The following is a 12,294-nucleotide window of genomic DNA, read 5'->3' on the forward strand; positions in this document are numbered from 1 at the left end:
GAGCATGACCACAACTAGTTGCTTGTGGCTGCTTTGCGCTTCGAACATTATGTCATTTCTTGACGCCGACCATCTGTCACTCGTATCGCGAGTAATGCAATCGTTGTGTGTCCTTTCCTTTCCAATGGTGGAAAATCTGGACGATGCAGCCGGCTCTCCCGGAAAATGCTCCATAATCCGCACACAGACATCACTGCATGTATCGGAGTTCGGATTATGTGAAAGCCGAGCGGCTCTTCGGGTTGGTGGCATCATCATGGCGATACGAGGGGATCAGGCAGCCAGCCTCTCGGTTTCGATGTCGCGCACAGAACGTGGTGTTGAATCGGTCGGCCCGGGCGATTCGGCTCGCAACCCCCGTCATTGGGCCATGTATAGCGGTGATATTACAAGGCTTGTAGCTAGTGCTTAGCTTCGCTTGGTCACGTTTGGCAATGCTTTTGGAAGCTTAATTTGCGCAAGAGTTGCCGGTTTCAGATTGACGGCGGCCCGTGCTGCTGTCCGCACTTGTCAAGTAGTGGCTTTACACCTGTCAGGCGGTGGAGACAACACGAACACCGGTCGAGATCAACAGCGTCATGCGAGAATGCGACAATACGGAATACGGAATCGCTGTTGCTGTGGCGAATTCATCTCCGGAAATGCCGGAACAACATCACGAGTCGTCCAGTTCGACTGCAGCAGTTGTATCCAGAAATGTTCGTGGAGAATTACTATAAGTACAGTCATATTCATGTCGAACAAGAAGGCCAACAGAATAATCCATTCATTCAATCACCGGTCGCTCTCTCGAACGTACTCTCTTTTGATTCTCAATATGCGTTTCACCTCCGTCGCCATTGCCGCCCTCGCGGTCGCTGTCAACGCCAGCCCTGTGCCACTCAACACCGAGGGAGCCTCGAACGTGCAGTACGGCCAAGCCATCGGCGAGGCTGTCGAAGGTGCCATCGCTGCCGTCAACGGCATCAAGAACTGGAACAAGGTCAGCTGGCACAATGATCGCCTTCCTCAGAGGCTGCTCTAACACCTGTAATAGAAGCGTGAGGCCTTCGTCAAGGCACTCACTCAGTCCATGTGGGACCACAACCCGGACCCGAGCGAGGCTGTTGCTGCTATCTGCTATAACGACGGTTACGCCCTAAGGGTCCCGACGGGAATGCTCGGCTTGAGAAGCGAGTCCGTTTCTTCGGGACCGCTGCACACGAGGTGAGTGGAAACATCAATTCGACATTGGAGAGGAAAGACTAACGCACGGAACCTTTCAGCTACGACTGCTTCTACATGAAGGGCAACAATGCTTTCTGGTCTCAGGGCGATGGCGGAAGCGTCAACGTAAGTACTTTCAATCTGCAATATCATAAGCATTGCATGTGCATCTGCTGATTCGATACTCTTAGCTCTGGACCGTCTACAACGGCAACCGCTGCTCGTTTGATCATTCTACTTCGGATCTCACTTGCAACTAAGATCAATCGTTGTTGGAACGACTTGGAACCATCCCTCGCAAATGCAAACACTAAGTTTATCAGCACAACGCCGTACAAGTATTTCATGTAGATACGTCTAATTTAATCCTTTCACTAATATGTTAATTGATCATTAGGATCAACGTGAATACCAAATTATACGCTTCCCCACCCTCTATATGGGATGTGATTCCAACCTTCCACTACCAGACATATTGATAGAGTTTTGAGAGTTATAGCAACAGTAAAAGGAATAACTCAAGTATTCGATCTTGAAGTATAGACAATGATAGAAGCAGGTGGATTGTGACTCTAAATTCTCTCGGTCGACATGAAAGTCAACCAAAGTTTGAGCTGAGATTCATTGAGCCCAAAGCCCGTCATAATAGTACCATCTATCCAGTTCTCGATGTCCCAATCATTTACGATGCCTGTTGCTCCCCTCACGCTGTGGACCTCTTCCAGGAAACGTTTGGAAAGTCGCTCCCTTTCCTGCATCCAGTATCCATGGTCGTAAGTCGGTATAACTCTCGTCAAGTAGCTTTCTGCGTCCTCCATACTAGCCATATACTTCTCAACACAACGTTCTAGGCTGACCTGTTCACCTTCATCACGACGGCCTGGCTTTTTCAGTCGTTCTCCCTCAATCATCTCCATCATCACGCATCTCCGTGCGAGGATGCTGACTAGTCGACTGTCCCAACTGCCGGCGTTCATCGACGGGTCGGCCAAACAGCGTCGATCCAGCTGGGAGCCTAAATCACTTTCCTCCTCCCGAATTTCCTCCCAATCACCGCTCCAATATTCCAGTTCCATGCTGGTCGGGATGGGAGTGAAGTCTCCAGCGTCCCGCCAGTCCCGGAAAGCCTTGGAGTATTTTGACGCGCAGCAGGTGTGTGTGATGCCGATCTCATCGGCGTTTTGGAGGCGACCGATTTCGTCGACTAGCAGATCAAAGATCCCGCTCTTCCCACAACCCTGAAGCACGACGAAAAGTTCGAGGATCCAAACGTGGACCGTATGGCGGTCTGCTTCGAGGAATAGCGCAGGGATGAAAGACCGTAGCGGTGAACAGCCGCCGGGAGAGCAGTAGCAACGACACTTGTCTTGCTGTAGGAGATCGCCACCGGCTTCTATCAGAACAGCCACGGCTTCCATCAGTGCTTTGAGCTTCTCCGCATGGAATGCCAAAGGGCGGCGCTCCCAGGGCCCGGAAAATGTAATAGCGCAGTCCGGCTGGCGTAAGAAGGTTCTGGCGAAGTTGTAGTGCAGAGCATTTCGGTCCCAATGGTCGGTGGAATTGACTCGCGCGCCCCGCCTCAATGCTTCCTGAGTGAGTGCCGGGTCCAGGAACCGGGAATACACCATAAGAGGCGTCTCTCCATGATGATCCGCTGATGAATTGATGTCAAAACCATCGTAGCTCATCAAGACCCGGGCGTGTCCAGGCGTCATCGCGATGTGCAGGGGAGTCACCCCTCTCCTTCTGAACTCGTACGGATGGGATTCGGACAGTTTGTGAATTTCAGCAACAAGAGCCCTTGCTGCTGTCAAATTCCATGGACCCCAGACGGCCTTAGTGAAGATGAGGGGCTCGAGGAGATCGGATTGTAAACGTGTTGGTGCAAATTTGCGAGCATAGTGCTCCAGTAGTCTGATAAACGCTTCTTCGTTGCATGCTCCCGCTGCATGGGCCCAACATTCTGACACAATCGGCCCGGCCCTGAGCTGGGAGAAATATGCAGATTCGGGCTCGATCCTGGGGAGTGATGCGCCCGCATCGACGAGGATATCGATTGACTTGGTGCATCCATAGAACAATGCGAATAACAACGGACTGATTCCATGCTTGTCTGCAGAGTCGACCGCGTCTCTGTACCCGTTCTCAAGAAGGAATTTCAGGATGCGGGGCCATTGGATAGCAAGGTGGAGCACTGTGTGGCCTAGAAAGTTTTGAGTGAGGTCTGGGTGGCGTTGCGCCTTGACCAGTCTTTTCACCTCGTCCATTGCATTCGAGGCCACGGCTGCATGTAAAGGTTGGAACTGCCCAATATCTTGATCCATCGTCAGCCCAAGGTACTGAGTTAAGTGAGTATTTCCATACCTATTTGAGCAATGCAGATTTCTGTGTACGCCCTTATCCGGAAAAGATCAGATGTGTAAGGATTGCCGAAAGGGGTCATAGAATACCACCACACGTCTATATAATCAATGGGTGGGAGAGCTTTCATCAGATCCAAATCGGGCCCTCTTAAGTACGGCCAGAGGGCGTCCATACTAATGGTCATGGAATACTGTAGTTTCCAGGTAACTCCTTCTTGTGTAAGGAACCGTGCAAGGTTGGCACTTTTTTGGCCCACCGACCTTTTTGTGCAAAGTAACTACATCACAGTAAGCTGATATGTATAAGTCCGATCAAAGTCTCAACAAACCTCTAAGTATCCATGACCATTTTCAGTAGTGTCATTGAAGTCGATGATGCCAGAGTCGCGCAAGGTACGTAAACCAGCCCTAGCCTCTTCAAATGTGATGCCGTCCCGGGAAATGCACTTCCTAATAAGCTCGAATCCCGGGCTGTCGTCGCGGACCACGTTTTTGGATTTTATGGAGAAAGCAACAGACAAGCCATTTGACCAGCTTGCTGCGAGGCTGACTTGAAACAGCTTTTGCAGTAGAATTGTGCGCAGTTCGTACTGGATACCCTGGCAGCGGCACCTGGATATCCCAGCAGAATATCCCGTGAACCCGTCTGCATGGGGTTGAAGATGGCAGAAACAGCGACAGTCGTTGAAGGCACAAGCAGTACCCACGGCCATGTGCTGGCGATGCAGAGCTGACGATGGATCCTGCGCGGAGCGAGACGAGAAGGTGTCTCCGCTTATGGATACTTTCTGCATCTGAAGTGCCGTCCTCTGTTCCTCGAGAAGAAATATAGCCTTGCGGGTATTTTGCTCCGCTTTGCTGCTGAGGTGGAATAAAATCGTGTTCTGATACTCTTGCAATTCTTCAAGAACTGCGCGAACACGATGATCCTTGAGAAGAGCACGCACAGCATGCCTCGTTTTCTTCCATGCCGACGCGTTCGGTTCTGGGAGAAGAGACGTCAAGAGGCTATCCAACTCCTCGATGGTATCCTTGCATCCTTGAAGAACATCCCGAAGCAGCTGTTCTTCTTCATCGAAGATGACACCGGTACTGGTTATCTTGTCGAGGGATTTGATGTTGGAAGAAAAAAGCTGTAACCGAGACCGGAGTGAGACAAAAGCCGCGCTGCCTCGAAACTCTTTGATGCGATCGATGAGTTTGTTGCAAGCGTCGACGACTGCGATGACGGAGGCGCCGATGCTGAGAACCGCAACGACTTCCGCACCGGACATGATGAGCCGAACGAACGAAGTGAGGGGAAAGATGAGAAGGCGGCGAGGCGAGGCTGGTGCGAAAAATGCCAAGAAGCGTTGCGGGGCAGTGCAAGGCTGAGCCCAGGCAGCAGGCGGCTGCATCGCCTGAGAATTTTCGCCAATAAGTCACAGAACCAGCACCGGACCACTCTTGGTAACAGTTCAATTGTGGACTATCAAAACCATCCTGCGCGTGAATTTGAAGTATATAACAGCATGTACCCCGCGAACAAAGCCCAAAGATACCGACTACACAGTGCAATGGCTATAACACGACGGGCACGCCGCCACCGTACCCTCGGCCCCGGACCTTCGGTCTCACCCTCAGGGACTGGGCCGTCGGGACCATCGCCTCTCTCCGTTAGGGCAAGAGGATAAAAGTCTGAGATGAAAGCCTTCGCGACGCATGCTGCAACACCAGCTGCATAATCCTGCCACTCCTTGTTCTTGTGGGAGTCGCCATAATCCACAGCGGCTTTGATGACCAAGGCGCCTTTCAGATGTATGATTCCAAACGCCTCCGTGTCCACCCCCATGATCCCGCGTTTTCCAAGTTCATCTCGCGACGCATTCCCTCGCATGATGATGTCCTCTGAGCCGATGCCGCCTGTGAAAATGTCGAATTCCTGACGCTCTCGCAGAGTCGCGCACGCTTTCTGGCAGCCCAGTGAATCGCACAACAATTCCTTCACTGCGTCGCATTGGGCTCCCGTCGCAGGGTTGCAACCGCAGCTTTGTGTATCGCCGGCTCCTGAGCGGTGAACATGAGTATAGCTGAGCGGAAAAAGCAAATCCGGCGCATTCGGGTACGTATAGGAACTGTTTCGGTGCTGCAAGTCGACCAAATTCTGCGATGATTTCCCAAGGAAACCATCGAAGATTTCCTCGTTCTCCAACAAATGGAGAATTTCTTTCAGTTTAGGCTGGACGTCCGTGCGGATGTACGAATTGTCGGACGTCTTGAAACCACCCGGATCCATTCGAGCATCGAAAGCGTACCGCTCAACCCAGCTGCTGATGATGACGTCCCCCAGTCGGATGTCATTTTCGGGAGTCGGTACGCCTGCGCAGATGCCCACCAGCAGGGTGAGTTGGAGATTGGGAAACTTCAACGCCAGTCTCTCTCCAGCCACCGTAGCATCCGTTCCTCCAAAATTTGAGAGCAGAACCAATACCACCTGGCGGCCAGCCAAGGTTCCGCCCACAAAAAGATGTATGTCCTCGTCTGCCTGCGGGAAAAAATCGACTTTGGAGTCAAGGACCCTTATCATGGCGTCCAATTCGCGAGGCAGTGCGCAGATAAATGCAATTGTGACGTCTTCGGGTTTCAAGGACGGCGCCGGGGCGAGCTCCTTCGTTGCATCTTGCCGAGGGACGGCAACTTTTGTTTTTGGGGCCGGTTGCTCTTGATTGCTGATAACCTGCGTGGAACTGCACGAAGGAAAATTGTCAGACTGTTGTGAACGACAAAACAGCCCCACAGACTCACGTCTTTCCCCTTTGGACGTCCTTACCTCCAGAACCGCTCAGAGGGCCAGGAGCCATCTTCAGAGACAATAGGTTGCAAGAGAGGTTCGTCCGTAAAAATAATAGATAAAAATTGTGAGATCGCTTTTTCGTAAGTGGTCATGCAAATTGAACACAATGAACTGTTTGGACTGGGACTGGACGTACGCGTTGATTTAAATGCTAGATGGTGAAAAGAATCTGTCCCAGTTGCTATGTAATTTTAGATGCGTCATTTTCGACGCGCCCCGAAGAATACTGAGTTGCTGAAATGGGATGTGGCACAGCAAGTCTGAAGCGCTTCGGCCTTGCTGTGCCGCACGTGTTGACGACTACTGTTAGAAACACGCAGTCAAGGAGTGAAGCAAATCCACTTACCACCAATCAAGAAAGCCTCAGCAAGGATTAATTCCATCGTAGGAGTAGAAAATTGTCACAGACACGCGCTCGGGGTCCGGGTGCGCGGTTCTGTAGCCGCCGAACGCCCGCGCTTGCAACCCCTGCTCATCCCACGCAGCGACCGGGGAGATCGTAGCCAATCACGACATAGCTCCGCGCTACTACTCTAATGATCATCATACGCCTCGCTCTATGTAGTTCTGCGTTATCGGCGGCAGGCGCTGGTGCTCTCCCGGAGCTCCGCCGGCGGCTCATGTCTGAGAGATGAAAATATTCATGCGATACGCCCGGGAGCATTTCGTCATCATTTAGCCCTGTTCTTTCTCTAGATATACGGCAATGATTCAACTATTCGGTCATTTGTTTGCCGAAGTATCCTGCACGTCCACCCAAGATTCACCAGATGTGCAATCACTCAATGCATCGCCATAGACAAAGTATACAATATGAGCACCTGCAGCCCGAGCCCCAGACGCACTTCGCTTTCAAGAATGATACAAGGCTCTGACGCAGTGCTTACTATTCATGTCTTTATTTTGTGACTCGGATCACCAACACAAAGCCCTTCATACCTTGACAACCACTTTCCATCTGAAAGCTTTGGTCGAATGATAAGGCGGCATACGTAATATCACATCTCTCAACCTTTTCATACCCAGATTATGAAGATTCCAAAAGCGCACCTGTAACATGGGTAAGGCTTGCCGATGAAGGTTTTGATCAATGCATGAATTTAACCATTCAGTCCCTCTCTCTACAGTTCTCGCGCACACATCTTCTTTGAAAACAAGCCATTTCCCAATCAACCAATCAATCAGCTTGAGCTTTTATGACATTTTCAGCAGATTCAGATGCCACATACCACCAGCCTCGGCTACCATAAATCCCACAAGGTATATGAAATACCTGAAGGTTGTTTCGGCGTCAACTCAACCTCACCCGATTCCGTCTCTTCAGCCTCTTCCGCCTTCTCTACCTCTTCCTCTTCTGCTGTCGCCTCTTCTACTTCTGGCCAAACCACATCTTCAAAATCCACCAACCCCGTCGCCATGATCCATATACGATCAAGCCAGTCAAATTCTGAGATTAGATCGTCCCTCACTGGTAAAGGTGAAATCCAAAGTTCGATTCCCTCCAATTCGCAAATGTTTTTCTTCTTAATCTCCCAATCATCAGCTTTGATATTCTTTACATGAAATGCCACATGAAGTGCCAAGTTCCATATTGTGTAAAGACATTTTAATCCCGAGGAGACGACCACGTCTGAAGGCGTCTTGCCAAGGTTGTTCTGAGCATTTACATCGGCTCCAAGATCCAGGAGGTAATAAGTGAGCAAGAAAAGTCTAAATTGATCATAATAGAAAGGCGTATACCAGGGCCAAATCAAGTGTAAGCATGTGTCGCCAAACTGATTGCGCTCATGGAGTGTGGATCCTGGTGCAATGAGACTATCGATGATCTTTTGCACAATTTTGCTCTTATCAGTCACAAAGCGACAACCCTCGAGTAGCATTGTGTGGCCAATACGGTCGCGGGATTTGATGTCGACATATTCACGGCCATACCGGAGGATTCGATAAGTCATATGGTCTGAATACGGCCAACCCTTTCGTATATTAGCAAGCAATGTACTATCATGAATGATCCTCACTCACGGCAATGGGTACGCTCAGGGACAATAATGAAAAGTCATCCCCAATGGTGGGGTCTGCACCAGCTTCAAGCAGATACGTGAAGATGCTCGAGTCCTCATATTCCGGTTGGTCCCCGATCGAAAAGTGGTGCCTTAGAAGCGGCCTATGCAATCATGAGTTTAGTCTTGAATAAGGTGTCGGAAATGTTCCCTACATGGGCAGTTTGAATTGACCATTAAGATCAGGCTCGATGCAATCGATATCTGCTCCGTTCTGAATCAAATACTTGCATATCTCTAGTTGAGAATAGTGATTTGCGTACTACTTCACGTTAGTTGTGCTGTACGTGCACACAGGATTGACATGGACTCACATTGATGAGAGAGCAGCCTCGCGAATCGCAGTCCCACAAGGAAGCTTGGCCGTTCTGAAGAAGTCTCATGAAGCCTTCAAAGTCGCTGTCTTTGATCGTCTGGAATACTGGTGAGGAATCAGGGACCGTTCTGCGCGCCACGATCACAGGGTCGATGAAGCTGGATCCGCCAAACCCCCGGGTTTGCTGGAGATAGATGGATAAGTAAGGGCTCCTGTCCGGCGCTCCTTGGAGCTTGGGCTGTACGTCTATCCTCACGGTAAACTCATCGCACGTCGAGTTCCCTGACCTACTCGGTAGCAGTCTGCGTTTCCATGCGTAAACGCGCACCTGGGCATGAGCAATATCAAACTCGTCTGTGATCTTGGACAAAATTGTAGGTGTGGATCCACGGGAAACTTCTCGGCGAATAGCTATGACATATCAACTGCGGGTTCTGGCAAATTGGAAATGACAACGATTCGTACCATATGGCTGGTTAACGCCCACATATTCTGACGCGCTTAGAATCTTTCGGACAGCCGCGAGAGCATCATGGTGACGGGAATTATCTCCGTGGTTGGTATTGTGTCCCCTGGTTTCTTCTTCTCTATCGATGATGTGGGGCGAATCCCGGAGCGGCGGCAGCGCCTGAAGAACGTTTCCGATGTTGTCAAGGACACATTGGGCATCAGGTCCATCGAGGGTTACTCGCTCATGCTTGCCGAGGAAACCGAGCTGAGCTACACTTCTGAATATCCGGTCCGGGTTCCTAGCATCGGTTTGTGCAGAGAGACGTTGAAGCTGGGTGGCAAGTTCTGGGATCAAGGATGGAGGAAGGACACATTGCTGGAAGTAACCCTGATTAGCGACAGCTCCGGACCCCAGCACAGTGGTTCCAAAGTTTTGCCGGATCATGTGAGATAGGTCGTCCATTTCGTAGCTGAGGAGATGTTCTCTGGGTGAGCGTAGATGCACGGGGGTGGGTGACTGGGTCAGCGCCTTTGGGCTATGAGGGACAAACTGCAACTCCACGCAAAATAAACCTGTGGTCCATGTGGCTTGCCAAGGAGCAGTAATAATGTGGCTTGACGGGGGCCGGATGTACAGCTGCGGTGATTCGTCAAGGCGGGTTTGATGATACGAAGGCTGCTGCAGAGCTCAGCTCGAGCTCAGCCTGGCGACTCCGCTCAGCTTCATAGCCTCGAAGCCGCCCGCGTCAACCAAGGCCACAAGCTGTTTCATCCACAATGTCGGACCCGCTCAGCATCACTTCCGGCATACTCGCCGCCATTGGGGCGGCTAAGAAGCTCTACGACTTCGTCGAACGCATCAAGGAAGCACCAGATGTTTTAGAAAGAACCAAATCCGACCTTCTTCTGACGGTCAAAACCCTCGAAGCCTTGCGCAAGTATGCCGATGGACGTCCTCAAGAAAGTGTGTTGCAAGAGTCTGTCCTACGACCTGTTCTCGACAGATGCACGCAAACATGCGAGGCTCTACAGACCCTGCTCAACAGCCTCGTTCGACACTCCGACCACGACAGCCTCCGGGACCGGGCGAGGCTGGCTCAGAGTAAAGGTGAAATAGAAGAACGCAGGAAGGATATCAGTTATGCCCGGGAGAGCGTCGCCATTGCCGTTAGCAGCTTGACGCTGTAAGTTTCCCTCGACCCATCCTGGATGGGAAGAGACAGCGCTGACTGTTTCACCAGGATTACCTCCTCTAATAGCCAAGATGCCATCAACACCTTCAAAGACAAGGCCAGCAAGACCATGGGCGATATCAGCGAAGACATTCGAAAAATCGAGATCACAGTCGAGGTCATCGGCAGTGGCATGGATGAACTGAAGAAGAAATTGGACGGCCGCAAATCAGCGCTCGCGGACTTCCAGAAGCTCTGCGAGGCAAGCGTGGCTTCCGTGCAGAAGGAAGCTCGGTACAAATCCAAGTTCGGGGACGTGAAAACTGCGGAAAGCGCCACGGTCTTCGCGGGAGTCGCAACAAGAGAACTCGGAGGCGGGGTTGACCAGACGTTTGGGAACAGCAACATCGGGGCCCAAGGCGTGGTTTTCATGGGCGCTGGTGATACTGAAGCAATGCTGGGATTCTTCGGACAGGCCAGCAATCAACCCATTGCGCATGTTGCGAATGGTTGGCGCGAAGCAACAAGTGCGGCCAACCACCAGCCGGGGATTCGTCAGGTTCCGTTACTCGAACGTCATTCTCGGAGCATGATGGACAGTCCTTTTGGGTTCCCAAGGAACAGTGGGTCAAGGGAATTCGTAGAAGTCCATGGTGAAGAGGATGATGACAGGCAGAAAGAGTACGTCTACGGAAGAACTTAGTGGGATGCAGCTGTGGATTCAGAGAAAATGATCGACAGCATCGGCTCGGATTCGACCAGAGGTCAATCTCTTACCCGTGCATTTGACAAGTTCGTGACCTTTGTAGCCTTTCTACTACGCGGATAGCACCACATCAAATGATTTTAACGATGCATAGCTAGCAGATGTCTTACCGGTGTGGCTTACGACTTACGGTGCCATGGCCTCATCTTGACACGTGTAGGTGTGTAGGTAGCCGCTCCGGTGGGGCGCAAACCACAAGCACCGCCGACAAGAACGCAGCATAGATGTCGATTCATCAAAGCAGCGAATCATATTTGGATGGATCTATCTCGCTCATTAGCGAGCCCCCTATCCGATGAGCAAGCACTGCCTCGTTTCTCCACAAGCTGACCGCAATCGAGAAGCTCTGAGCAGCTCAGCCTTGCTGCCTCCGACGATCACGCGCATTAGGCGAATGATCGTCACAAACACGACTTTTACTTAACCCAGCCTCGCGGTCGCACTTTTCAACATTCCCACCAGCTCTGGTACATTGAGCACCCTGTCCTTGCTCCGTTCTTTATAATATTGATCCAAGGTTTTACGACGGAGTATACAAAAGAGCTAAGCCATGGTTCTAGAGGGCTTGGCAGCCCTCGGGCTGGCTAGTAACATTCTTCAGCTCATTGACTTCTCCTATAAGCTCGTTTCGGGTGCCAAAGAAATCAGCAACTCCCCGTCTGGAGTGTCCGCGCAACACGAAACATTCGAGACCGTGTCGCAAAGTCTAGTTCAGCTCGTCAACAATCTCGATGGACCATCATCATCTCAGATACCACAGGAGACTCGAAGGCTCGCAGATGAAACAAAAGACCTCGCGCAGTCTTTCATTGCGAAACTGGACGAGTTGAAGCCGAAAGGACCAAAGAGACCATGGTCAGGGCTTATTCAGGCCATGAAAGAGGCAAACCAAAGCGACAAGCTTTTAGCGCTCAACAAGAGGCTGAATATGTTGCAGAGGTCGCTCAACAGTCATCTCTTGGACTTGATGAGTATGATATCTTTGACTCAATGGGATGCCTAAGCTAACGATGCCCAGGGCAACAGTTGGTTCAAGTCAACGAGATGGTCATGGAAGACCGGAGACTTCATTTGAAAACCACAGCACAGGTTGAACGGCTGCGAAATGATATTATGGCGGAGCTTGGA

The 12,294-nt window shown here is 51.1% G+C and overlaps 3 protein-coding genes across 3 annotated transcripts; 2 read left to right on the plus strand and 1 right to left on the minus strand.

Moving 5' to 3' along the window:
* Nucleotides 1–817: 817 nt before the first annotated feature.
* LTHEOB_6028 (uncharacterized protein) lies at nucleotides 818–1,466 on the plus strand (the record flags this gene model as incomplete). The annotated part of the gene is made up of 4 exons (XM_035515239.1): nucleotides 818–982; nucleotides 1,037–1,206; nucleotides 1,266–1,332; nucleotides 1,398–1,466. The coding sequence occupies 4 exons, from the start codon at nucleotides 818–820 to the stop codon at nucleotides 1,464–1,466; spliced, it is 471 nt and encodes a 156-aa protein (XP_035373159.1).
* Nucleotides 1,467–1,778: 312 nt separating this feature from the next.
* Nucleotides 1,779–6,409, minus strand: LTHEOB_6029 (Ankyrin repeat protein; the record flags this gene model as incomplete). The annotated part of the gene is made up of 7 exons (XM_035515240.1): nucleotides 1,779–3,545; nucleotides 3,899–4,181; nucleotides 4,305–4,969; nucleotides 5,161–5,471; nucleotides 5,685–6,093; nucleotides 6,241–6,295; nucleotides 6,354–6,409. 7 exons carry the CDS (start codon nucleotides 6,407–6,409, stop codon nucleotides 1,779–1,781), a joined length of 3,546 nt encoding a protein of 1,181 aa, XP_035373160.1.
* A 2,901-nt stretch (nucleotides 6,410–9,310) lies between these two features.
* LTHEOB_6030 (DNA damage response protein RcaA) lies at nucleotides 9,311–9,682 on the plus strand (the record flags this gene model as incomplete). The annotated part of the gene is made up of 1 exon (XM_035515242.1): nucleotides 9,311–9,682. One exon carries the CDS (start codon nucleotides 9,311–9,313, stop codon nucleotides 9,680–9,682), a length of 372 nt encoding a protein of 123 aa, XP_035373161.1.
* Nucleotides 9,683–12,294: the final 2,612 nt, after the last annotated feature.

This window comes from Lasiodiplodia theobromae (assembly GCF_012971845.1).
Source record: "Lasiodiplodia theobromae strain AM2As chromosome Unknown scaffold_17, whole genome shotgun sequence".
Taxonomy (NCBI): domain Eukaryota; kingdom Fungi; phylum Ascomycota; class Dothideomycetes; order Botryosphaeriales; family Botryosphaeriaceae; genus Lasiodiplodia; species Lasiodiplodia theobromae.